Source organism: Myotis lucifugus, unplaced genomic scaffold, assembly GCF_000147115.1.
Source record: "Myotis lucifugus unplaced genomic scaffold, Myoluc2.0 scaffold_338, whole genome shotgun sequence".
In the NCBI taxonomy this organism is placed as follows: Eukaryota; Metazoa; Chordata; class Mammalia; order Chiroptera; family Vespertilionidae; genus Myotis; species Myotis lucifugus.
Genome location: NW_005871386.1, coordinates 210,047 through 237,971, shown reverse-complemented (window position 1 = coordinate 237,971; position 27,925 = coordinate 210,047). Strand labels below are relative to the sequence as shown.

General features: G+C 40.5%; 2 protein-coding genes across 3 annotated transcripts in view; one reads left to right on the top strand and one right to left on the bottom strand.

Annotated features, from left to right (window-relative positions):
• The window catches only part of LOC102425481 (IQ domain-containing protein H), a 40,360-nt gene extending 33,354 nt beyond the window's left edge, over positions 1-7,006 (bottom strand). The window contains exon 1 of the mRNA XM_006101065.3: positions 6,886-7,006. Within this exon, the coding sequence (XP_006101127.1) occupies positions 6,886-6,936 (51 nt within the window). The 5' untranslated portion in view covers positions 6,937-7,006. The remainder of the gene's footprint in view (positions 1-6,885) is intronic.
• A 110-nt stretch (positions 7,007-7,116) lies between these two features.
• Positions 7,117-27,925, top strand: part of AAGAB (alpha and gamma adaptin binding protein) — a 47,560-nt gene continuing 26,751 nt past the window's right edge. For both annotated transcript variants that reach the window (XM_023764589.1, XM_006101066.3), the window contains exons 1-4: positions 7,117-7,255; positions 26,208-26,398; positions 26,526-26,622; positions 27,143-27,232. In XM_023764589.1, coding sequence (XP_023620357.1) covers positions 7,183-7,255; positions 26,208-26,398; positions 26,526-26,622; positions 27,143-27,232 — 451 coding nt within the window. In that variant the 5' untranslated portion in view covers positions 7,117-7,182. The remainder of the gene's footprint in view (positions 7,256-26,207; positions 26,399-26,525; positions 26,623-27,142; positions 27,233-27,925) is intronic.

The window sequence follows — 27,925 nt, the reverse complement described above, 5'->3', positions numbered from 1 at the left end:
TTTCTCTCTCTCTCTCCCTCTCCCTTCCTCTCTGAAATCAATAAAAATGTTAAAAAAGAAAAGAAAAAGAAATACAATTTCCAAAACTAACTGAAAAGATAATTTAGATAGCAAGACTAGGTAATCCTTGTTGCGCAAACATATGTTTAATATTTGGGCCAAGCAAGCATTTATAAAGGTATTTAAAAGGTACCACATTATTGTTAATAAAGCATACAAAGAGAGCTTCTAAGAGTTACTAATGAAAGCAAGCATCTAGGAAGCATCCCGGAGTTACCACCACACTTTTTCAAGATGGTTTCACAAACGTGCCATCACCTGCTTAAGATTTATCGCTTGGGCAAGTTGCTTTATCTCATTGTACATTAGTTTCTTCTACTGTAGATTGGGATAAAAATAACACCTTCCTAACAGAGTTGTTGTTAGGACTTGAGAAAATCTAAAGCTCTCAGTACAGTGTCTGACTCTCAATAAATGTTGGCTACCATTTTAATTGTAATGATGATTATTATGGCTGTGATAAAAACCTCACTATTCTGATTAGTTGAGGAAAGATTCAGCTAAAATTGTAAACAGCCTGCATTTAGACTCAAAAGTGAAAAAATTTAGTTAAAATAAGCATTTTGAAGTGAAAGAATTTAGTTAACAAAATGCTTTCTAGAACTCTATGTGGAAATAATAATCATATTTTCTGAACTGAAAAGGAAAACATGGACATTAATATATGATCTGACAATGGGATGGAATATTCACGATCAGGACTGTTCTGGAAAATCTAAACATCTAAGCACATGCTCACATAATAAGTCGCATGGAGTTTATAATTAGGGCACTGATTAATTGTATTTAAAGATCTTCTCTTAAGTATTTTAGATATTTTATCAAAATATTACTTTTACTATAAATTTGTGCCAATTATTATGTTTTCTAAATAATAATCAATGTTAGTCCAGCTCCATTCTGCCCGGAACCAATTCCAGCATGTCAGCAAGGGCTGAATCATCTGGAGTGGCAATGACATTTCCCCAAACCTGAAAAGAATGCATTAAATTGATTGCTTGCTGCCAGACAGCTCAGGGCATCTTAATCTACATATTATTGCCTCCTACTGGCCAAACACCTGAACAGCCTAAGGCAGTTTCTCCAAAACCTGATAATCTGACAATGGACTCTGTAAATGAAACCTGACCCTTTGATGTGTATATCTCTGCCTCGCCTCCGGACAATTTGTGTTAATAAAAAGCATGGGTTCCTGAGATGAGGAGATCTTCCTTCCTTAAGCTAGGCTCCTCTGACTTCCTATAATGCCTTTCAAAATTATGCTTCGTCTCTGGACTCTTTATTAAGTTACACACAGCCCTTCTCCAGATTGCTGAACCCTTCTAGATGCTGGAACAAGAACCCCGGCACATTCACTTTTGAACAGAACATAAATTATTGGAGACTGAATTAATGAGTAGATTTGTATCCAGTCATCCATGATTGATGGACCATTCTGTATTAGGTAAAATGGGATACCCCAAAAATCAGTTGTAACAGGGAAATAAGGCATACCTTGTTTGCCAAATTGCAATACCCTTAAAGTTCTCATTAAGAATGAAGTATTCCTAGTTAAAAAGACAAGCTAAAATTAACTTTTCTTCTTTTTCCAGCAATTTAGAGAACAAGCTAATCTTAAAAAGACACAGAAATGTACGCAAAGCTAAGTAATATTAAATGGTAAGAGACCTAATCATAACTGCCATCTATTGAGTGTTGTACTTTATGTTATTCTATATTTTAATCCTCCAAGGCTCCTAAGAGGGAGTTCATATTATCTTCATTGTATATTTAAGGGAATGTGAGGTTTAAAGTGGTTAAGTAACCTGTGCAAGGTAACACAGCTGGCTAACTGGTGGAACTGTTCAAATCCAGGCAGTCTGAATCCAGACTAAATAATCCTCCTATATAATAAAAGACTAATATGCAAATCGACCAAATGGCAGAATGATCGGTCGCTATGATGCACATTGACCACCAGCGGGCAGATGCTCAGTGCAGGAGCTGCCCCCTGGTGGTCAGTGCACTCCCATAGGGGGAGTGCCGCTCAGTCAGAAGCCGGGCTCATGGCTGGCGAGCGCAGCAGTGGAGCCTCTCCTGCCTCTGCTGCAGGCGGGCAGTAAGGAGTGAGGGGTCCCAGAGAGGGATGTCTGACTGCTGGCTTAGGCCTGATCCCCGAGGGGTCCCAGACTGCGAGAGGGCGCAGACCAGGCTGAGGGATCCTCTCCCCCAGTGCACGAATGTTGTGTACTGGGCCTCTAGTCTATAATAATAAAAGGCTAATATGCTAATTAGACTGGATGTTATTCCAGACGTCCTTCTGGACAAAGCTGGGGCTGGAGCAAAGCCCGGGTCCCGGGTGCCAGTGCCAGCAGCAGGGGGAAGGAAGGCCTACTCTTGTACAAATTTCGTGCATCAGGCCTCTAGTATACTAGTATAATAAAAGCCTAATATGCTAAGTGTCCAGTCGTCCAGTCATCGTTCAACCAATCAAAGTATAATATGCTAATGACATGCTAAGACTGTTCAACCGCTCACTGTGACATGCACTGGCCACCAGGAGGCAGATGCTCCGACTGATAGGTTAGCTTGCTGCTGGGGTCAGGCCAATCGGGACTGAGCAAAACTGGCTAAATATGCCCTGGAGCCCTCCCGCGGTCTCTCCCCAGTTGGCCAACCTCTGCGTCCCTCCCTGGCCCTGATCGTGCACTGGTGGGGTCCTTCGGCCTGGCCTGCACTGTCTTGCAATCCGGGAACCCCTGAGGGGGATGTGGAGAGCTGGTTTTAGCCTGATCCTGCAGGCCAGGCTGAGGGAACCCATTGGTGCAAGAATTCATGCACTGGGCCTCTAGTAGTCAATGTTAGTACAGCTCCATTCACAGAGAAGCCTAACCATTAACCAGTGCATGTAGAATATCTACCAATATGCAAATGTATGTTTTAAATATATAAAGCTAGAGGTTGGTGAAAATTCAGTAAAAAGGGCAGGGTTTAAGTATCTAGAGGAGCAAAAAGGGCCAAAGGAAGACTCTCTTTTTATGCCAGGGTTGGATTGAAAAGGCTTGAGAAGATTGCTTGCATTTTCCATGTATATGGGTCAACTCACAGTACTCATCTTTGGTCAGTTTCTTTTCTATAATGTGAAATAATCATAATAATTATCTGGTAGTCTTGTTGTACAGGTTAAATGAGTTAAAATTTATATAGCACTTAGCACCATGCATGATATACCTGGTAAATACTATGTTAGCTTTGATTATTGTGATTTTTCTTGAAAATAGTATTAGAGTTTATGTTTGCAATATGATCTAAATAGTAGCTCTCAACCTTGAGCATGTATCAGAGTTGTCTGAAAGGCTTGTAAAACACAGATCATGCCCTGGCTGGTGTGCTCAATGGCTAGAGCACTGGTTTGATTCCCCAGTCAAGGGCAGTACCTGGGTTGCAGGCTCCTCCCCCGCCCCTGTTTGGAGTGCATGTGGGAGGCAATGTTTCTCTCTCACACTTTCTGTCCCCCTCCTTCCTTCCATTCCACTCTCTCTAAAAAAAAAAAATCAATGGAAAAAATATCCTTGGGTGAGGATTAACAAAAAGCAAACAAACAAAACAGATCACCAGGCTCCACCCCCAGTGCTTCTGATTTAGTAGATCTGGAAAGGGTTCTGAAAGTATGCATTTCTCACAAGTTCCCAGCTGGTGCTGTTAATGCTGGTCCTGGAACCACACTTTAAGAACCACTGGTCCAAAGAGTTGCTTAATGTATCTGATTGAGACACAGACCAACTATACCACATCAGGGTGAAGCAAGTGGAGATCTGAAGTAACTGTTTTTCTGGCATATATACCATATATAATATGTATATATGTATATATCATATAATACATAATATATACATATATTACATACAGAAGTGGGCAAAAGTAAGTTAATAATAATACAAGAATAAATAATACAAGAATAAACTGTTTTGTGTACTCACAACTGTAAACCTACTTTTGCCCAACCCTATATGTATGTGTGGGCGTGTGTGTGTGTGTGATTTGATTGACTAATTGTAAAGGAAGGAAGTGGATTTTACAATGAAAAGAAATTATGTAGCTTTGGGGAAATTGAGTCAATTTATTTAGAGGTGTATCTAATCTAAACTATGTATTGTATAGGAGAGAAAACTGAGACCCAGAGAAGTGAAGTGACTAGCCCAAAGTTGCCCACCTGGAAGAATGTCATGCCTATATCATACCTTAGGATTCTGCCTCCCAACCAAGTGTTCTTTCCAGCACTGTTTATTGGCAGTCTGTTTGAAGGAAAGAAAACACAGCCCCAGGGAGAAATGAAATCCATGTGGCATGTCTGAGAGCGGTGCTGTATGCTCACAAACACTCAGGACTCCGTGGGAAAACAGAAAAGGGCTTCCACATTTTCCTCATTATACGTATGCTATACATCACCGGGGAGAATTTTACATTGTGTGTGTCTAGAGATCAGCCTCAGCAATCAGGTTAAAATGTAGGCCCTGTTTCTCTACAGAGCCTCTACACAGTGTGTCCAGAACAACCCCTTTACGCAGATGGAGGTGCTGATCAGCATGGATATGACTGTTTTTAACTCTTGTTTCATTTTACAATTTGATGACAACGGACACAGAAACTATAATGTTGTATCCTGGACTGACCAAACAGCTACCTCTAGATCTCACTCCGAAATGGAAAGACTTCTGCTTTTCAGTCAGTATCTTATCCCACACTCTTCCAAACCACTACGGGCATGAGAATTCTTCCTGGATTCTGGTCTCCTTTTTTAGAGTTGTCTCAGGTCTGGAGAAGTAGGGGGAACTATAGAGAAACTTAATGGCTCCTGTAGTCAAATGAAGTATACTGTTGGGAAGAACTGGCTTTTTCTAAGTAAGAGTCTCCATTAGTGTTCTGATTGTCTGGAGTCTGTGAAAATGGGCTCTGGATTTGGAAGGGGGTATGTGTAGTGAATAATTCACCTCACCTAAAGAGAAGTCTGGCTTTTCCCTTAGACAGTGGGAGGTGATCTGTAGGCCCATAATGTTTCCTGCTTGAAAGGAATGTCTTTGCTTTGGAGGCTTTGGCCACCCGACAGTCTAACAGTGGGGTTTATGATGGGGCTTTGAACCACACTGGATCAGTTCCAAACGTCAGGAACTGAAGACTAAAAGCATTAGTCTGATCTCTGGGAAGGGCTGGAGAGGAAAGGTCAGTCATGTAGGACAGTGTGAGACTGAGCCCCAATAAAAACTCTAGATACCAAAGTCTCCGGTAAGCTTCCCTAGTTGACAATACTCTGCACATTGGCATACACTGTGGCTGGGAGGAGGTAATGCTGTCCGATTCCATAGAGAGAGGATGACTGGACACTCTGTTGGGACCCCTCTTGGACGCTGCCTTATGCATCTCTTCCCTTGGCTGATTTTTAGTTGTATCTTTACCCTATAATAACGCTGTAATTGTAAACATAGCACCTGTGGATTATTCTAGGAAATTAGCCAATGAGAGGGTGGTCAGGCCTCCCAAATTATAGACAGCTGGTCTGAAGTGAGGGTAGTTCTGGGGACTCGTGAACTTGAGGCTCATGTAGAAGTGAGGGCAGTCTTGTGGAGACTATTCCCACTGACTTTGCAGTTTGGCTAAACTCATTCTAGGTGATGGTGAATAAAAGGGTAATAAGAGGTGCAGTAAGAAGATTTGGGTATGATTCATAATGGAGAAGTCTATGAAACTGTTAAGTTTAGGGGTTTGTATTTTGGAAAGGTGAGTTTACAGAGGTCTTTCCTAGATAGGAGCTAAGAGATAAAAATCCTGGCAGGAAGAAAAATTAGACCCATTGCAGATCTGAATGAGAGTCCTAATAGTGACCTTAGGAAAGTTACTAAAGTTAGTCAAATGGAACTAAATATAAGAGTTAAAAGTGATGATATATGTGGAAAACATTTTAAAACTATAATGTGTAAATGTTCTTTTACCTGTTCAGGAAAATCTGAGGGTATCACAAACTGAGTTATACTTGGAGAAGTTAAGACTTTCTTGATATTTACCCCTTCAGAAATAATTATTCCCCTGAGTTTTTAAACTTGTCACATTTTATATTAAAAACTTTAACTTGATTTGCTGTTATTTTAAATATATTTTTCTATGTGTGCATCCCCAAGCAAGGGACTTTTATTTTATTAAGATATAATTGACATATAACATTATATTAGTTTCAGGTTTACACCATAAAGATTTGATATTTGTATATATTGTAAAATGATCACAATTGGTCACATTCATCAGCAGTTATAATTTTTTTCTTGTGATGAGAACTTTTAAGATTTACTCTCTTAGTAACTTTCAAATATTACAATACAATGTTATTTACTATAGTTACCAGGTTATATTCATTACATCCCCAGGACTTATTAGCAAGGGCCTTTTAGATCCCCCAAATTTGGGTGCTTAAGAAAAGCAGTTCACATATTTCAACTTCTCCCCCAAATTTCTTATTACTCCTGAAATGTGTTTGATTTGTATTGTCCCCAACCCCCTACATCATGGATTCAAATTTCTCAGAACAATACATTTTAAAATGGTGCCTCAGGGTGAGGTGGCTTTCACCGAAGTAAAGGTTCCCGGTGAGGTGCGCGGTCTGGGAGTTTTTACCAGAGACACCCAGAGGTGAACTAGGCTTATAAGCGAGGTCTGGGTTGGCGAGTTTGGGAGCTCTCCGGGGGCAATCTGGGGGCAGCGCTCCCAGTGGGTGGGTGCGAGTGGATCTGCGCCGCCGGGCTCGCTGGGCAGTGTGTTAGCTGGGCCGGGCCGGGCCCGGAGGGGCCCAGTTCCCACCTGGATTAAGATGGTTCCGATGGGGTCCTGGTTTTCAGTCTCCTGAGCCATGGCTAGGGCCGGGGAGGGCTGGAGAGCCCGGAAACATTGGTGGAGGGAGCTCGTTCCCTTGGCAACAGCACGCTCGGCCCGGCCTGTCCCACGCCGGGAGCGGAAGAGGGGGAGAGGGCGGAGTCAGGGCCGCCGGGCCAGTCCGAGAACGCGTCCTCCCAGTCGCGTCCCCCCCACGCACCGGCGGCCGTGGTGCAGCCCAAGGCGGAAGCGGCTGCTGGACACACCGGGCTCCCGAGTGCAGCTATGGCTGCGGGTGTCCCCTGTGCGCTTGTCACCAGCTGCTCCTCCACCTTCACTGGAGACCGGCTGGTCCAACGTGAGTAGCGAGGCTCCTGGGCCGACCTCGAAGCTCTCCAAGTCCCGGCGGGCAGCCAGCTCGCGGCCTCTTCGGCCTTTGCCCCGCCGCGGTCTGGGGCTCCTCCGCTCTGCGCCGGCCCGAGGCCCCCTAGGCTCTGTCCGTGTGCCCGGTCCCCCCGGGTGTCTCTGCCCCCTCGCTCGTCACTCTTAGGCCTGCCCGGCCCGCTATCGCGTGTCTTCCAGCTTCTCCGGCCAAGTGGGACAATCCCTGCCCAGCCCACGGGGTGTGGGGACCCTTTAGAATCTAAAGTTTAGATGAACCCACAGGCACTCTGGAAATTGTGCCGAGTTACGCGAGTGGAAGGGCAGAAATGGTGATTGTTGTTGCTATCCCTGCTCCTACGGTAGAGGTGGTTTCCCCTTGGCTACCCCTTAACCCCCCTCCAACCCTTATTCTGTAGCCACTCACTGCCTTGCTTTCCTCCTGAGGCGCAGGCGGTTCGCCGACCTTAGTTTTGGGGTATTCCTGGGCCTTACACCTTTCCTCTGGACCTTCACAGTGGCTGGCAAGCTAAGTAACTCTGAAAAGGAGACCAGTGTGGTAGAGAGGGCAGAGGACGGGGGCATAGGCCCAACGCTTCCACTAAGGACTCTGGGAAGTTGATTGTAACTCAAGACTCCTGTTTTCAATGAGTGTCAGAGCAGTGTTCTCAGCTGTAAGATAGCAGTTAACCTCTGCCCTTCAGTTTCCCATCTGTAACATGGTGATAATTTTCGCCAGATTTGTTGTGCTTAACCCAGCATAGTAAGCATTGATAAATGGCAGATGTTCTTTCTCCAACCCTCAGTTTCCTGATCTGTAAACCAGGCACATGAACCTATCTCACAGGATTGAGGGACAGGTGATGTGATATGTTGAGCACTTTGTAAACTGTAAAGCATCATACAACTACAGGTTGTTTTTTTTCTGAACCTGTCAAATGACAGAATTAGGCAGCATGTCCCTCTAGCACAAATATTCTATAACATCATTTATGACCACTTAAGAGTTCCTTGAGAAGGTAAAGTTTAAGTATAGCATTTACTAAATGATAACTAACTGCTCTAATTATTCCATTTTCTTACCTCTAAGCAGTGCTCCTTCCTATTTATTTCCTTTCTTTTTAAAAAATAGTTTTATAGAAGTAGTGCATACCTGTTAAGTAAGATTTAGCATATGGAGAAAAATATCACCCATGGTCTCATCACCTAAACACAAATACTGTTCTGTGCATTTCCTTCTAGACTTTTCCACATTGCATAGATTTTTTAAAAAATTGTAATTACATTTCACTTATAATTTTTAACCTGATATTTTCGATATAATTTTAAAATATACTTTTATTTTATATATAAAAATTTAAAATAGTTTATATATGTTTAAATATATAAAATAACATGTATATAAATATATAAAGTTATGGATTTATAATATATACTTGATACATATGATTTATATAATAAATAGATATACTTACATAAAATACATTTTGTATATTTTATAATAACATTTTATATATAATTTTTATTCAGATATTTTACATTTAATATTACATCATAAATTAGTTTTCATTATATATTACATCTAGTGAACATATCAAAATTTGCTTAAGATTCTTGGTGTATTTAACATTCCAAAAGAATTACAGTTGACCCTTGAGCAACATGGGTTTGAACTGTGTGGATCTACTTATATGCAGATTTTTTTCAATAAATACATAAATTCATTTTTTTTCTTAAGAATGTCTTAACTTTATTTTCTTTATTGTAAGAATACAATATATAATACATGTAACATGCAAAATATGTGTTAATTGACTATTTGTTATTGGTCAACAATAAGCTTTTAGTAGTTAAGTTTTGGGGGAGTCAAAAGTTATATGTGTATTTTTGTCGGTGTGATGCGTGGGGGTCAGTGCCCCTTACCCCTCCCCACCCCCCGGTGTTGTTCAAGGTTCAACTATAAGCATTTGAGTTTCCATTACTGATATCTAAAATTCCTTTAAAACCAACCTCAGAAATATTTGTTAAGTATTCTGATGACTACAGTATTCCCTTCATGTGCTTTAAGGATAAGAATTGGGAGATGTGTTCACTTCCTTGAAAGAGCTGATACCTATAGTTGGTGAATAGTATCATGTACCTTAAAGTATAATGGCATCATTGGGGGAAATTATATAAAATAATGCCTCTTTGATAACTCAAAAGCCAACTTTTGTGTTGGTTAAAATTAGATGACGTTTCCTTTGTGATTCCATTAATGTTATGCAGTGAAAAATAAGAGCAGTTAGTGAAGTGATTACTTGAGTAAGGGAAAGTGAACTCTGAAAGGGAGCTTTGTCATTTCTTCTCTTCATGAGTAGGCTAAGAGTGGACAGCATTAGAATGCAGTATTTGCTGAGCACTTATTCTGTTTTCCTGAAATTAAAGATTGAATCAGATTAGTCACAAGTTGAGTCTAATTTTGGCATAAGAGATGGAGACTACCATAATGAATGACTTTTGTCAAGTATCCAGTGACATTAAGCTATAGTATGATTTTGGGTTGAATCTGATCTACCTTTTTGGGAAGGTTTGGTTTTATCCCATGCATCAGGAAGAGGAACCTTTAGAGTTTCTCTTTCCTTTGACAGCTGATCTATTTTACTGCTGTTAACCAACAATGGGAAATATTTCATAACCAAATAAGCAAGTTTGGTATAAATCTTAGATGAAATAAAAATCCATAGCCCTCTATTATGGATAAAGTGCATATGTGGTGAAAGTGCATTTGTGAGAAATTTTTTTTTTTCATTTTGTCACTCAAAGGCCTGTTTTACAGCATTCCGGTGGATGTCTGACATCAGATACAAGGTGGCATTACAGATTACAGTGTAGACTTTTCAAGGGAAATGAAGGCTCAGGATGCTTGAGGGACTTGTGCAAGCTATATGAGGTGTGAGAGCAGGTGTCTGTACTCCAAGGCCACACATCTTTCCATCTCACACATATGAACATTTACTTGTATCCTAGAAAACTGTATTCTAACATTAATCGCAGAGCTAGTCTCTGTGCCAGTTACTTAGCTAAAATGACGACTAAGGTACTACTCCTGTCCTCAAGAGGGATGTAGTGAAAGTGTGTGCTCCACCTGTGAAAATATTAAAATATATACCTAAGTTTTAACATCTTACTCTACTTTCCTAGAAGGAACTGTAGATAGAAAAGTCCCTGGAGACTTGTTTGGTTTAAAGTATGTAATGCCAATTCAACAACCATAAGCCTCAGATTCTACATTTGAACATTTGGAGCAAAATTATTTTCTCAGTGAAGTGTGGGAATTTTGAGATCGTATAAACATATCAAGCATTTATGTGTATGTCAGTACTCTTCCCAAACACATTTTCACATTGTTTAATTTGTCTCTAGTATCCCTGTGAAGTCATGCAGTCAGGCTCTCTCCATTTTATAAATGAAGAAACCAAGGTTTGGAAATACTAGGTGACTCGCCAAAGTGCTCAAGTAACCAGTGCTGCAGCATAAGTTCACATTTATGGTTTGTGTGCATGGAATGTGTGAATGAAATGAGTTGGAATTTCTTAGCAATCAGCACTATTTAAATTTAAGGTGGTGGCATTGGTGTAAGAAATGACAGAGAAGATTAACCCTAAAAGAAGGTATTAAAATAATTACACAGGCAAAGCCAGCCATCATTTATGACATTGCTTCTTTGGGAAACCTTCATTCTTCTGCAAGACTGGGAGTTTGTTTCAAGGTCTATCAGATTCCTGTCTTACAAAAGGATCTTAAAGTAATTTAGTAAGGAGGACATTCTGATTTCAAAGATAAGGGGCTATTGTGTAGCTTAGCCAGCATTTTCTAGCAAGAGAATAGGAATAAGAGTTTGGGTCTTCTAATTTGTATTTTTCTGTAGCTGTTTAAGGTATTCTGATTGGAACCTTTTGGTTTATTCTGGGAATAACTAATTGCTGCTTAGGCAAAGTTGCTTACTTTGTTGTAGGGAGGACACTGCCTTTGATTATATTGTATTTCCAACTCTTTATTTTCTCCAAAGGAAGAAAGATTGGGCCAGCAAGATCTACCACAAGGACCTAGAGTTGTCATCACAGTGATTATGTAGATGATCAGATTAAAGCAGTGATTTAAACTGGTAATGCGGGTGGGTGAACTTTGATTTGTTTTTAACCATGACATATTTTAAATTTTTCAATTAACATTAAAAGAAGGCTTAAGATTTTTATCTTTATTAAAGGAAGAATGTTAGGTCACCAACCTAAGGAAGAGGGAAAGATTAAGAACAAGTTCCTTATCTCCACCCAACAGGACTTAGAAAACATGTTTGTATTATCCTCCAGTGTGTGTGTGTGTGTGTGTGTGTGTGTGTGTGTGTGCGCGCGCGCGCGCAAGCACGTGTTTGTGTGTGTATGAAATTAAAGCTCCAAGAAGTTGTGATTTTATAAAGTTTTCAGTTCATAAAAGTTGGGAAGCCAAGATTCAATTCCAATTATTTTATATATGCAAAATATGATGACCTTCTTGCCAACTAGAACTGCATATATTCAAGGTGGAGATAGGGATAGGAGAAATTACTGTAGAAAATTTTACTACTAGAATGAGAATTTTTATTGCTCATAATAAGTTTTTACTTTTTCTTTTATGGTAGTTGGAACCTTAGTAGATGAACTATGATAAATTTAATAATTAATGAAAATGCCTCTATTGGTACGCAATTTGTTTTCCTTACTTGTGGAGCAGGGAATTTGATTTTATTTGAAGTTTTAGACTAATACTTTAGATTGTTGATGAATGAGATGATTCTAAGGTGTTTATCTTCCTCTTTCCAGTAAATGGGGGTGGAGAGTAGGAGGAGAAACACTAGTGGAAAAGTATTACGCATCAGCCCATGTGTACCAAAACCATTTATGGGTGTATCTAGACTCAGACCTTTATTTCAGGGCCATCTAGCTGTTTGCTTTTACATAGAAAAAGGTAAAAACATCCATAAAGTATGCAGTGGTCATTTGGTTTAAACAACTTCCTGCCTTTTGACTTGTATAATTCCTCAACAAATAATGACACTCAATAAATAATGAAATCTCATATAAAAACAATTTTTCAAAGGTTAAAGTATGAAAATTGTCTTAAATATGCCTGTCAAGAATAATAATCTGGACATGATATTATATTCATGTTGGAGCCAGTACACACAGATACCACAAGCACATCTCCAATAATTACTTATCCAGGAAGCAAGATTGACGTAGGTGATGACAGAGGATAGTTGTGAAACTCTTAAAGAGCCTTTATGATGTTTTAAGTTCAGTAACAAATAACCTATTTAGAGTTTAATTTTTCAGACAGACATGAAGGCTGGTTCTACTCAGAGGTGGGGAAAAGTAATATCGTGCTTGGATCAAAATCAGTATGCTTAGAACAGGAAAATGTGTGATCATTTGGTAATAAACAGTACTGTTGTGCTGACATAAAAGAATTGCCATTCTGTTTGAATTCTGCTGGGATTGTTCAGGATTTTTTGTTGGGGGAAAAGTGTGTGAATTGAGCACTGAGTACTACCGTCTTCCTAGCTATCCAACTTTAAGTTAACTTTTCATTCCACAAATATTTACATGTCTTTACCTGTGCCATCATTGTTCGAAATATCTCAAACATGTGCCTCAGCCACCTACTTCCTCAGCTAAATGAGAGGATTATCTTCCAGCTTCCATGATTTTGTTTAGCAGCTTTATTGAGATGTAATTTAAATACCATAAAATCCAACCATTTTAAGTGTAGAACATTTCTATCATCCTAGAAGGAAATCTTGTGCCCATTTGTAGTCATTTCCCATTCCCACCCAGTAACCACTAATGTGTTTTCCCTCTTTACAGATTTGCCTTTTCTGAATATTTTATAGAAAAGAAATCTGTCTGTATAAAAGGCTAATATGCTAAGTGTCCTTCCCACCTTCCGACCGGTTGCTATGACATGCATTGACCACCGGGGGGCAGACACTCAATGCAAGAGCTGCCGTGATGCGCACAGAAAAATGGCACCATGGACCTGGCACCCACAAAGCAACACTTGGCTTCCCCCAAGTGGGAAACAGGCCCCACCACCACCCTGGAGCGACAGCCCACCAAATTGCAGCAGATGCTGCCAAGACACCATGGTGCAAAATGTGGCCCACAGCCCCGCCCAACCCGGAAATGGTCGCTGTGGGGGCCGGGTAATGACGTCACGTAACAACACCCAGCTTCCTCTCCCTAGCGATGACTAGCCCCCTGCAGTTTCTTCAGCCCTTCAGAAACACAGGTGGAAACATTTTACATTTTAACCAAATGTCTGTGAAGCGTTTTTCTATGCCTCATCTCATTTGATCCTCACAGAAGTCCTGGAGTAGGTAGATAGGAGACTCAGTTGAATCCTATTTTCTTTTCATTAGCCAGAAAAAGGAGATTTAGAAAGCTTAGAAAATTGACCTGACTGAAAAGAAGTAAGAAATGGTGGACCTTGAAAATGACTTCAGGTTTTCTCACTGTGCAGAATATAGTCAAACACTTCTGCAGTTAAATATTTTACCCTTTGTTCTCCCTGCATGATCTACAATAGTAATCTGCTCTGTGTTGATATTTACTGCTGTGTTGCTGACAATTACCTGAAAGAGAAGTTAGGGTGCTTCACTGGGCTGGAAAAAGTCTAGCTAAATCAGAAAGCAGGTCTAATTAAGCAAGTTTATTCTATATACTAGTATATACAAGGCTAAGTTGACTCGCGCATGTGCAATACATATGAAGCTCTCGCTGGCGCCAATCGCACATGTGTGTTTCGATCTGTCATTGTCAATCGTGAATTTGGTTGACACTTCTATTATCGAGAAAGGGCAAATAGTGATATTAAAATATTTCTTCTAATTTCCGTTCAGTGTGCATGAATTCGTGCACTGAGCCAATAGTTCTATAATATGTGGCCTCTTATGTCTGGCTTCTTAATGTTTTGAAGATTTATCCATGCTGTAGCACGTGCTCTATATTCCAGTGTATGGATATATCACATTTTATTTATCAGTTCATCAGTTGATAGACATTTGGGTTATTTTCACTTCTTGGCTATTATGAATAATGTTATGGGCATTCTAAGAACCTATTGTACTATTTTAAGAAACTGCTGCCCAGCCAGTGTTGCTCACTGGTTGAGTGTTGACCTATAAACCAGGAGGTCACGGTTTGATTCCCGATCAGAGCACATGCCCAGATTTCGGGCTCTATCCCCAGTTTGGGCGTGTAGGAGACAGCCGATCAATGATTCTTGCTCATCATTGATATTTCTATCTCTCTCTTCCTCTCCCTTCCTCTCTGAAATCAATAAAAAATATATTAAAACAAACAAAAAAGAAACTGCCAAACTGTTTTTTAGAGTGGCTGCAACATTTTACATTCCATCAGCAATGTATAAGGGTTCCAAGTTCTCCACATTTTTACAATACTTGTTATTGTCTCTGTTTTTTATTTTAGCCATTCTAGCGGGTATGAGGTAGTATCTTATTGTGGTTCTTCTTGGTTCCAGAAGAGTATATACATGAATATAATGTTTCTTGCTAATGTAATGTTTCTTGCATTTCCCTAATAACTAATGATGTTGAGAATCTTTTTGTGTACATATAATTATTCATATATCTTTGGTGAAATGTCTGTTCAAATCTTTTGCCCTTTTTTAATTTTTTTGTTTTATTGAGTTATAAGTACATCATATATAGTATTCTAGAAACAAGTCTCATATATAATTTGCAAATATTTTCTCCCATTCTGTGGCTTGTCTTTTGGTTTTCTTGATGGTGTCTTTTGAAATGCAAAAGTTTTTTATTTTGATGAAGTTTAATTTATCAGTGTTTTCTTTTTCCAAGCTCCTTTGACTGTGTGTTGCCCAATCATAATTTTACCCTTCCTGAAGGACATTTTGGAAACTGGGATATTGGATATGTTAGCTTTGTAATGTTTTCCAAGCTTATCTAATCTAATAAAAGAAAAACATGCAAATTGACTGTACCTTCGCTACGCCTTAAGCCACGCCCACCAGCCATTCAGAGCGACTATATGCAAATTAATCCAACCAAGATGGTGGCTGGCAGCCACGGAGCTGGAGCAAGCAGGAGGCTTGGTTGCTCCAGTGATGGAGGAAGCCAAGCTTCCCAGCCGGCTCTGAGCTCCACTGAAGGCAACAAAGTTTCAATTATAGAAGATAAATAAACCCCAGATACCTGCTTTCAGCCGGCCATGGCCACGGAGCTGGAGCGAGCAGGAAGCCAAGCTTCCCGCCTGCTGCGGGGCTCTGAGCTCCACTGAAGGCAACAAAGTTTCAATTATAGAAGGTAAATAAATCCCAGAATAAAAAAAAAAGAAAAAAAGGAGAGGCTGGGAGCTTCTGTCGCCGGGGGGCTTGGCCAGCCTGAAAACGGCCCTCAGCTCCTCACCCAGACTGACCAGGCACCCCAGTGGGGACCCCCCACCCTAAAGGGGGTGTGGCCAGCCTGAAAACAGCCATCAGCCCCTCACCCAGGCTGGCCAAACCTCCATGGGATGAGGGTCCCCACTCGGGGGAGAGGGGCCTTAACCAGCCTGCAAACAGCCATCAGCCCCTCACCCAGGCTGGCCAGGCTCCCCAGTGGGGACCCCCACCCTGAAGGGGGTGTGACCAGCTGCAAACAGCCATTAGCCCCTCACCCAGGCTAGCCAGGCACCCCAGTGGGGACCCCTACCCTGATCCAGGACACCCTTCAGGGCAAACCAGCCGGTCCCCACCCATGCACCAGGCCTTTATCCTATATAATAAAAGGGTAATATGCAAAATGACCCTAACAGCAGAACAACTGGGAATGACTGGTCACTATGACACACACTGACCACCAGGGGGCAGACGCTCAATGCAGGAGCTGCCCCCTGGTGGTCAGTGCACTCCCACAGGGGGAGCTCTGCTCAGCCACAAGCCAGGCTGACGGCTGCCAGTACAGCGGTGGTTGTGGGAGCCTCTCCCGCCTCCTCAGCAGCACTAAGGATGTCCGACTGCATCTTAGGCCTGCTTCCCGCTGGCAAGTGGACATCCCCCGAGGGTTCCCGGGCTGCCAGAGGGATGTCTGATTGCCAGCTTAGGCCCAATCCCCCAGAGAGTGGGCCTAAGACAGCAGGTGGTCATCCCCGAGGGGTCCCAGACTGCGAGAGGGCACAGGCTGGGCTGAGGGAACCCTCCCCCACCCCGAGTGACAAATTTTTGTGCCCCAGGCCTCTAGTCTACACTCATAAAAGAGAAAGATGCAAATTGACCATACCTTCATGACGCCCACCAGCCAATCAGGAGTGAGTATGCAAATTAACCCAACAAAGATGGGTTAATTTGCATACGCAGGCACTGAGTGGCCGGGGCGTTCCGCACCGCCCCAGCCGCTCCAGGCCTCTGGGCATTGTGGGAAGGCAGAAAGGCGGCTCCAGGCCGGGAATGAAGGCAGAAAGGCGGCTCTGGGCTGGAGCGAAGGCGGAAAGGTGGCTCCGGCCGGGAGCAAAGGTGGTGCTGGCAGCCAGGGGAAAGGAAGGCCCATTCTTGCACGAATCTTCATGCATCAGGCCTTTAGTCCTACATAATAAAAGGCTAATATGCAAATCAACCCAACGGCAGAATGATTGGTCGCTCTGATGTGCACTGACCACCAGGGGGCAGACGCTTAATGCATGAGCTACCCCCTGGTGGTCATTGTGCTCTCACAGGGGGAGCACCACTCAGCCAGAAGCCGGGCTCACAAGCTGGCAAGTGCAGTGGCGGTGGCAGAAGCCTGTAAGTCGGCAGGTGGACATCACCCGGGGGGGGGGGGTGTCCGGGACTGCGAGAGGGTGCAGGCCCCGGGCTGAGGGACTCCCCCCCCCCCCCCCCAGTGCATGAATGTTGTGCACCGGGCCTCTAGTTTTCAATATTAGAATACGCTGGCTAAAGAGTAAATGTTCTTCATAAACTTGCTCTGTTTGGGAAATTTATCTTTGACATGTTTACTTTTCTTCACAGTAAGTTAGCATCTACTTCAGATACTATTGTCCTCCTGAGCAGACATTGACATTTTTTGTGAGGTTTTATTACTCGATGCTGATTTGTTTATGAAAAGTTACCATTTGAATATAAAAATTATTTTTATCTTATAATTGTTCTGTTTCGGCTTATTTGTTCTTTCTTCCAGAAAACCACCATCATAAATTTTTTCAAAGCATATAAGATTAATTGCCAGATAATTTTTTTATTTAAATTCTTTATTGTTTAAAGTATTACATGAGCCTGCTTTTTCCCCCATTGACCTCTCCCTGGCCACCCCCACCCCCAGCACAAGCCCTCAATTGCCAGATAATTTTTGTCATTAAGATAATTAAAGAATACATTTGAGATAGATTTTTATCAGAAATAGATTTTATCAGATACAAATGAAAGGCATTTATTTATGTGGTGGGAGGTTATGATGCCTGGCTGTAAAGGTTAGTTTCATTTCTATGAGAAAGAATAAAATGAACTTTGCATTCCAGAACTTTTATTTTGTTTCATGAGTATAGCTAAGTTAGTTCCTTTGTTTTAGATCAGGGTTTCTCATTCTTAGCTCTGTTGACATTTTGGACTGGGTAAATTCATCCTGTGCATTGTAGGATGTTCTTGGCCTCTGCCCACTAGATACCAGTAGCATCTCTCCATTTGTGATAACCCAAAATGTCTCCACATGTTGAAATATGTCCCCTGGGAAGCAAAATTACCTCCCCATAATGGACCACTGCTTTAGATGTATATCTACAGCTAGATCTTGAATAAATAAATAAATAATAGTAATAGAATTCAAAGAAGCCTCTCCCCTTCAAATATACATAGGAATTGTCCATCACTAATGCCACTGGGGTCTTTGCATGCAGCCCACAAAACTTTGAGGCTGGTGGTTCCTCCTTAACCCTCATAAAACTCTCCTCTACATTCTCTCCTTCTTGCCAGCTTGATGCTTCTGTGTGCATGTTTGTCTCCGACTGCGTTGTGAGGTCTTCTAAAGGCAAGCAGAGACCATGTATCTTCTCCCCTTCTGCTTGGAAGTTGTGGTGTCCAATTCCAGATGGCTTTTGGGAGAAAGTAAACTTGAGCAAAAGTAGGAGGACTAAGTTGGATTTCCTCTGCTTCAACTTTTAAAATGTTTCCACTATGATATAACAAGCCCCAGAGCGTGCGGATATGAGAATTTTGGTGAGACCAGAGAGAAGGAGTATGTGAGGGAAAGGTAATGAAGTGTTGTAAGCAAACCAGAATTGCTGTACTCTTGTAAAGCAGTGGTACGGTGCTTTAACTCAATCCAGTTTTTCTTCCCTCCGCAACTTAATACTGCTCCAGTGTTTTGTCTGTCATATGGATTGAAACAAATATTGCAGACACAGTTGACTCTTGAACAATGTGGGGTTAGGGGTACTGACCCCCTCCCACGCCAACAGTTGAAAATCCACATGTAACTTTTGACTCCCCCAAAACTTACCTACTGTATTTGCACCAGGAGGCTGCAATTTTTATTATTCAGATATGAATTTCCCAACATTTGTGTAAAGTCCCAACATTAAGGTTGCACTTTTAACCTTTAAATGCCACACAGGCTCCATTATAGCAGTATCATCTACTCCTAGTACTTGGGGAATAATCTGTTAGCTAATAACTGCTTCTAAGTATTTGCCCAAGCAGCACCCAGCTTGTATGACATCCTCATGACATTGTGACTATGGAATTACAATAATTGTAAGTGATTACAACTTATGAAACCATTCTGATTTTTATTTATATTTTAATCCTCATCTGAGGAAGATTTTAGAGAGAGAGGAAGGGGGAGAGAGGAAGAGAGAGACAGAGACATCGATGTGAGAAACACCAATTGGTTGCCTCCCATTAGCTCCCTGACTGGGGATCGAACCCTCAACCTAGGTATGTACCCTGACTGGGAATCGAACCTGCAACCCTTTTGGTGTATGGGACAATGCTCCAACCAACTGAGCCATCCGGCCAGGGCTGGAACCATTATGATTTTGAAAAGTCTCTTTGCCCATCCTTGCCAGTTAATGAAAACTCTGGCTTCTTTGCCGCTGCACCCACCCTCCACGCCCTCCCCCCGCCCCATCACATTTTGCTCATTTCTTTGCTTTCATAATGACTACTTTCCCCTTCAACTGACGTCAGATTCTGCTACCTCCTATAATTTTCCTAAATGCTTTCTCTTCTTTCTCAGTTTATGTCTCAACAATGGAAAAGAAAAATATGAGAAGGCCTATATTGGGAAGGGAGGGGCCAGAGTAGCTTAAAGGGGCCAGAGTAGCTTAAAGGAGGCGGTTATTTCCTAATTGTACAATGCTCTGTAGCCTACCCTCCACAATGCTCTGTAGCCTACCCTCTTGTCAGTAGTGCTGTCACATTTACAAAAAACTGAGCTGGGAAGGAGGAAATGAACATTTACTGAGGGCCTACTGTGTGCCTGTGTTTTCTTCTGTGTTGTTTCCCTTCCTCTTCAAGAAGACATTTGAGAAGTGTGTTTGTTCCGATTTGCAGGTGAGGAAATGAGACACCTGTGAAGTTTAATTTGTCTTTCTCACAGAGGGCCAGCATTCAAATACTGCTCTGTGTCACCCCAGGTCTGTGCTCTGTTTTATGGCCTGTTCTTTTCCAGTCTGGTTAGTACTGTCATGACAAAGGGAGGGCTATGTTGGGTCCCAGAAGAGTGTATACCATGAAAGACACTTGTATCTGGGGTTGAAGTTATGTTATGAGATCTGTTTGTAAAAGCAGTTTCAGTTCTGTGAGAAAGAAGAAAATCAGCTGCGTTCTCAGAAGAGCGCTGATTTCTGGAAGGATTATCTTGGTTTGAGGTGGCAGCTGTCACTTCCCTCAGGGCATGGAAAATAAGATTTAACTACTGGACTACTTCTCTTCACAAAGAATGCCATGGCTAATTAAGTGTACATTAATTCTACTGGTATTAAAAGTGACCTTAATTCTACTACTATGTACAGGGTGGGGCAAAAGTAGGTTTACAGTTGTGAGTATGCAAAACACAGTTTATTCTTGTATTATTATTTATTAATTATTGTCATGTCCATATGAACAACTGTAAACCTACTTTTGTCCCATCCTGTATATTTGTGCGTGTGTGTGTGAGAAAGAGAGAGAGAGAGAGAGAGAGAGAGAGAGAGGATATTTGTTTGTGGTGATTTGGGAATTCACATTGGAACTTCAGTTGGCTTCCTAATTAATATTAAAGAAAGTATCACCTCTTATTGGGTCTGAACCATAGAAAACTAGCTGCTTCCTTTCCTACCAAATGTATACTTTCTCTGAGGGAGGGAACATTAGAATAGACAGTGCAAAGCAGGGCGGGACGAAGAGGGAGTTGTTGGATTACGAAACTGAAACGCTTCCTTGGCACACAGCTTTCTTCTACTCTCTGATCTTTCTTTTCGGGTGGAACTCTGGGGGAAATAGTTCACCTAGAAAGCAGATAGGAGTGGCTGGAGAATTGGTGGCTATGTAGAACAGCTTCTCAAACAGGGAAAGGAATTTATACTTGCACTTAAAACTGGGAACAGTGTTTATCCTCACTACGGGATCTGGTTCAACATTTAACTTCTCATCTGAAAACGCTACAAATTAACTATTTTAACCTGTGAAACTAAGTTTGTAGTAACAGACCCAGCAGTTAGTCACCTAGTGTTTGTCTCTTACAAAATGATGTATTACAGCTCCACCAGGTGGCTGCCAACAGTGAGAATGAGACAGGCTGACATCCATCAGGAGGAGGGAGAAGCTGCTCTAATTTTATTTGTGCATCATTTGTCTACATCAGATTCAATTTAGTGAAGGGCAAAGAAGGGAGACCATTGCAGGTTTTTCTAGGAAGTCTGTCTGGCATCCCCCCCCCCCCTCACACACACACATACACACAAAACAAGATCACTATGACTCACTTTTGACATAGATGTACCCGAAACCCATAGACAGATTCTGATGGGTAATTGTGCTGCAGGCTCATGTATTCTGGTGCCCTCATTCTGACTATTCTTTTTGGTTTTCATCAAAGGACCATAGGTTAATTTTGGCTTCTGACCATTAGATACTTGAGTGTGATGTGGCTCAGATGCTAGCTGTCATGACAGTGTGGTAGGAAAGGATGCTGGTGACCTGAATTCCATTTTAGGCTCTGCTCCCATTAGGCAGGTGACTTTTTTGGCTCTCAGTTTTCTCATCTGTGGAATAAGTGAATTGTAATGGCTGATCTCCAGAAACTCTTAGCCATGTGCACAAGCATTTTAGTGATTTTTGTTTTAATTTGGAAAAGAATGAACCTGTTAAATAATTAAAATCAAATACAAAAGATGAGGGAGAAAAGCTATATTTAGAATAGACATTTGCATTTTTTAAATTAAACTCTACATTATGACATTGATGATAAGAACTAGAGTGAAACAATCTTCACTATTCTCTCTTTAGTACAAATGTGGCACAGATGTGATAATAAAGTCCATATGCAGCCTGGCTTGAAAGTATCTGATTAGACATAAAATGTTAAAAATAAGTAAATTGAGCTATCAAGTTGTTTTAGGCAGCACAAAGAATTTTTTAAAAATCCAGCTACTAAAACATTGAAAGATGAAATTCATTCTTCCAATTGATTGGTTCTATTCTCATTTAGTGAAAAGAGAAAGAAGTAGCTTCTTTCTGTGTGTTAAGTAAATATCTTAATCATTTGAAAATGAAAGATAGTGTAAAATTGGTATTTTAAGAACATTCTCTGGTTTGTCCTCCTGTATTCATTAATAAAATGAACTATCCTTAATGGATCCAGGTATTCTAAATTGCAGTTGGTAAGTGTGACATTTTAAGTGATTTTATTTTTTCATATTAGTTAAGGACATTGTCTTGAAAAAAAGCATAACCCAAATTTTATTCCAGTTTTTAACAATACAACCAACTTAGGAAATACCAAGAACTGATTGTGGTGATGGTAGAAATACTAGTCCCCATGCTCCTTGTACTTTCCCCATTAACAACAAGTGAATTCATTATTTTACTCTTTCTGTTTCCCTCTTAAAAAATAGTTTATTTGTTATTTCAAAAATTAGCCATGAATGAAGACTGATCCATTTGGTGGCTCTTCCTACCCTTTCAAAACAATCAGTTTATACGTTTTTTGCTACTCTTCTTGGGTTAGTTTGCCTTCTTCCATATGTGCTTTTATTGGCATATTGCTGTGCCACCTGCTTGGAGTTTTGGAGTATATTAGCTTTGAATGCAACATAGACTTTGGTCTTTTTTTTTTGTCTCGTGAGACATTTAGATGAAAATAGAATCTTTGATTTTAATAACTTATGTGTGCTTTCTGTTTATTTCTATGAGGGACATTGCAGCTGGTTGCTATGGAATTGCTTGATAATTAGTAAAGATTATAACTTTAGATAGAAATTGAAGAGACAGGGTAAAATCAGATTTTCAAATATTGGCCCAGACCTGTTAATTTAAGAGTAACAATTATGGTTTTGGTGAAAAATTTTAGAAAGTTAGGTTCAAAGCGTGCCTTATGTCAAAGGGAAAGTCTTAATTTTAGTTCCTGCTAATAACCACATGATGAAAGGTTACCAATGGGGGGAAAAATGCACATACACAGATACACATATACTCTTTATATATTATTACTCATGATTCCTAACAGTCTTTTGGACTAAATAATTTCCATGTATATTTTTGTTGAGAAAAAAGGAAGGTAGTGTTCTAATACATAACCTTAGTTCTGGAATTTAAAATTTAATTTTAGTTTCAGTGTCCTTCTAATAGTGAGTTTAAAAAATACATGTTCATTAATATTATGCATTGAAAAAAGAGTTTGTGGCCATTTTGTTGTACATTCTTATAATAACTTGATTAGTGGCATGTGATTTTACTTCTCTAAGTTTCTTTTCCACATTTGTATAAAATGGAGGTTGTAGGTATGAGCATAAGAGATGGGAGTGTAGGTTAGAACAATTTCTAATATCTCTTCCATTTCTAAATATTTTATGATATTATGGAAGCAAAATCGCGTTGATGGTTCCATGCCCACATCTATTTTTGCCTTAGGGGTTTCTGAAATATTTAATTATATTCTAAATAATTTAATTTGGTTAACTATTAAACATTTAAAATTTGTCAGAAGTGTCTTTGTCAAATAAGAATTTGATTTGACTTTCAAAGAATCTGAACAAGGCTGAATATAAATGGATTGGAGTAATTTATCAGTACCCATTCTTTTATTTTATTAGTTGAATTAATTTGTAAGCATTTGGCCCAGGGAATATGTGTAACTCTTCATTTTATTAATGGTTTAGCCTTAATGCTATCTTTCTTTTAGCTTGCAGTAAGTATGAAGTAGTTACAAACTTTTTAGGGTTCTTATCTTCCATATATATATGTGTATGTATATGTCTGTGTGTGTTTGTGTATATATGTGTGTGTATGTATATGTGTGTGTGTGTATATATGTATATGTATGTGTGTATATATGTGTGTATGTATATGTGTGTGTATACATATATATGTATATATGTGTGTGTGTGTGTATATATATACATATATATATGTATGTGTATATATATATATATAGCTAATATGCCAAGTGTCCATCCACCTGGTCACTATGATGCGCACTGACCACCAGGGGAAGACACTCAACTCAGGAGCTGCTGTGACACACACTGGCCATTTACAGAGAAACGGCACTGCGGACCTGACACCCACAAAGCAATACTTGGCTTCCCCCAGTGGGACACAAGCCCCACCACCACCTCGGAGTGACAGCCCACCAAATCACAGCGGACTCTGATGAAACTTCATGGCACAAAATGTGGCCCACAGCCCAGCTCATTCTGGAAACGGTGGCTGTGGGTGCCGGGTAATGACATCACGAAGCAACGCCCAGCTTCCTCTCCCTAGCGACTAGCCTCCTTGCAGTTTCTTCAGCCCAGGAACACGACTTGCTTTATACCCAGGTACAAACATTTTACACTTTAACCAAATGTCTGTGAAGCATTTTCCCATGCCTCATCTCATTTGATCCTCACAGAAGTCCTGGAGTAGGTAGATAGGAGATTCGATGGAATCCTATTTTCTTCTCATTAGCTCGAAAATGAAGATTTAGAAAGCTTAGAAACTTGACCCGGCTGAAAAGAGGTAAGAAATGGTGGACCTTGAAAATGACTTCAGGTTTTCTCCTATAAAGTTCATAAGCAATAAAATAAATACAGCTGTCATTCTCTTCTACTTATTCTTTTCTGGATGTTTGATGAGGTGACTATTTTGTTCTCTACCTAATCTAGTTGCAATAGTGTTTTTCTTAAAGAAAAAAAGCCAATAAGTTAAGTTATCTTACCATTATTTTTATAATCAAACTAGTGGCCCGGTGCACGAATTCGTGCACATTGAAAGGAAATTAATTAGAAGAAATTTAACTATTTATTTTAATATCGCTATTCACCCTTTCTCTATAATAGAAGTGTCAACCATATTCACAATTGACAATGACAGATCGAAACAGGTGCAATTGGCACCAGCGAGAGCTTTATCTGTATTACACATGTGTGAGTCAACTTAGCCTTTTATAGATATAGAATAAACTTGCTTAATTAGACCTGCTTTCTGATTTAGCTAAGCTTTGTCCAGCCCAGTGAAGCACCCCAACTTCTCTTTCAGGTAATTGTCAGCAACACAGCAGTAAATATCAACACAAAGTAGATTATTATTATAGATCATGCAGGGAGAACAAAGGGTAAAATATTTAACTGCAGCAGTGTTTGACTATATTCTGCACAGTGGGGAAACTTGAAGTCATTTTCAAGGTCCACCATTTCTTTCTTCTTTTTAGTCAGGTCAATTTTCTAAGCTTTCTAAATCTCCTTTTTCTGGCTAATGAAAAGAAAATAGAATTCCACCGAGTCTCCTGTCTACCTACTCCAGCACTTCTGTGAGGATCAAATGAGATGAGGCATGGGAAAACGCTTCACAGACATTTGGTTAAAGTGTAAATGTTTCCACCTGACTATAAAGCAAGTTGTGTTTCTGAGCTGAAGAAACTACAAGGAGGCTAATCGCTAAGGAACAGAAGCTGGGCTTGCCACGTGACGTTATTACCCAGCACCCACAGTGACCGTTCCGGGCTGGCCATGGTGTGTTGGCAGCATTGGCTGTGATTTGGTGGGCTGTTGCTCCGGGGTGGTGGCGGGCCTGTGTCCCACTTGGGGAGACCCGAGTGTTGCTTTGTTGGCCAGATGGGCGCTGCCATTTCTCCGTAAATGGCCAGTGTGTGTCACGGTAGCTCCTGCGTTGAGTGTCTGCCTCCTGGTGTTGAGTGTGCGTCATAACGACCGGTTGGGCAGTGGGAAGGACACTTAGCATATTAGCCTTTTATATGTAGACTAGAGGCCCGGTGCACGAAATTCGTGCAGGGGGGCTGTCCCTCAGCCTGGCCTGCACCCTCTACAATCCGGGACCCTTCGGGGGATGTTGGTTTAGTGGGATCGGGCCTAAACCGGTAGTCAGACATGCCTCTCGCAATCCTGGATCTGGGCAGCTTTGCCCGGGCCACAGCTGCAGGCACCTGGGACTAGGACGGGGGCAGGTCGGCTTCGCTGGGGCATAGCTTTGTCAGAAAGGATGTCTGGAAGGTCATCCAGAAGATGTCTGGTCTAATTAGCTTTTACCCTTTTATTAGTACTGTAGATGATCAGCGGAGAAAATACCCTAATAAGTGTGAGGCCCTTTGAAATCTTTGTGTGAAGGGAAACAGCCATGTAACTCTGGTGTCCTATTGAGTAATGTACATTACCTATGTACATTAGTTTTGCACTTTCCATGGTGATGTTGTGTCGTTTATTTAGACATCCTTGGAACAGAAGATCTTCTTGTGGAAGCCACTGCCAATGATGCCGTGAGATTTTATCCTTGGACCATTGATAATAAGTACTACTCAGCCGACATCAATCTGTGTGTAGTGCCGAACAAGTTTCTTGTCACTGCAGAGATTGCAGAGTCTGTCCAAGCATTTGTGATTTACTTTGACAGCACACAAGTAAGATTTTCTTTTCCATGGAATTTTGAATAAGAATTTATCTTGTGCTTTCTTTTCCCCCTCCTGCTTTTTTGTGAGTTCTCTTAATGTCTGTGTTTCTGTTTTTGTTTGTTTTTCCTCCCTCTAGAAATCTGGTCTTGATAGTGTCTCCTCATGGCTTCCCCTGGCAGAAGCATGGTTACCTGAGGTGATGATCTTGGTCTGCGATAGAGTGTCTGAGAATGGTAAGCACTTGGATGGGATGGATGGTAGTTTGTACATACATTTGCCATTTCTTGGTAAACAGAGTCTATTTGTTTCCTTAACTTAGACTAGTGTATGTCATGTGACTTTACTACTTTACAAAAATATTGTTAGCTATTTTTCTTTGGAAACTTGGGATATTTACCTTTTTTTCTTATTTTTCTAAATAGTGGACACTTTTGAGACATACTTTTCTTTATATTGTGGTTCCTACAGAATAATATTGACATTAATGGAAACACATTTAAATTTATGAATACTATTGCAGCAATATTCATATTTTATTTTAATTAAAAAATTTTTAAATTTATTTATTTTAGAGAGAGAGAAACATTGATTTTGTTGTTCTACTTATTTATGTATTTATTGGTTGATTCTTGTATGTGCCCTGACCCGGGATCAAACCTGCGACCTTGGCGTATCAGGATGACAACCAACCAGGCTCATATTTTACTTTTATTTGTAAATATTTTTTAATAATTTAAAAAATTATTATTTTAGGTGTAAACCGACAAAAAGCTCAAGAATGGTGTATAAAACATGGCTTTGAACTGGTAGAACTTAGTCCCGAAGAGTTACCTGAGGAGGATGGTAAGTGTTTATGTTGTGAGAAAACATGGCATGTGGGTTGAGATATGAGATTATTTAATTCTTGAAAGAATCACAGTGAAATTCAAAAAAACTTTTTTCCCCAGCTGCTTGAAAAGATTTGTGCAAAATCCATCAAAGTGGTCTTATCATTAACCAAATAATTCATTCATTTGTCAGTTTTAGGACTTTTGAAATGTTTGTTTTTCTTATGCATAAAGGTAGAAGATTTCTACCTTAAATCTTAGTCATTTCCCTAATCTCTTATCCTTTCTCCACATCCAAAAAAGGAGAGTTTAATCGATATTCATAAATAGGTAAAGTTGCCTATTTTGAATTCCTACTAACCTGAGGCTGAATCCCCAAGAACCATAGGGGGTATGTCAGTCCTATTTGTATGTCTTTTGCACATTTGAAATAAAAAATAGACTCAGAATGCCCTCTAGGGTAGCTCTGCATTTAACTGCTTTCTACTATAGTCTGGACCTTCTTCTGTTTCTTCCTCCACTTCATTTCCCCTCCCCCATTTCTCTTCTCAGCTTTGTTCCTTCTAAGTAACCTATGCTAGCTGCTATGGGATTTACCAAGATAAGATGGCTTTTGGGCCATCAAAACCATATAATCTGGTACAAAAGATAAGACATGTATATAAATAATTAAATTACTAAGTGGGGCATCTTAAGTTTGATTAAAAAA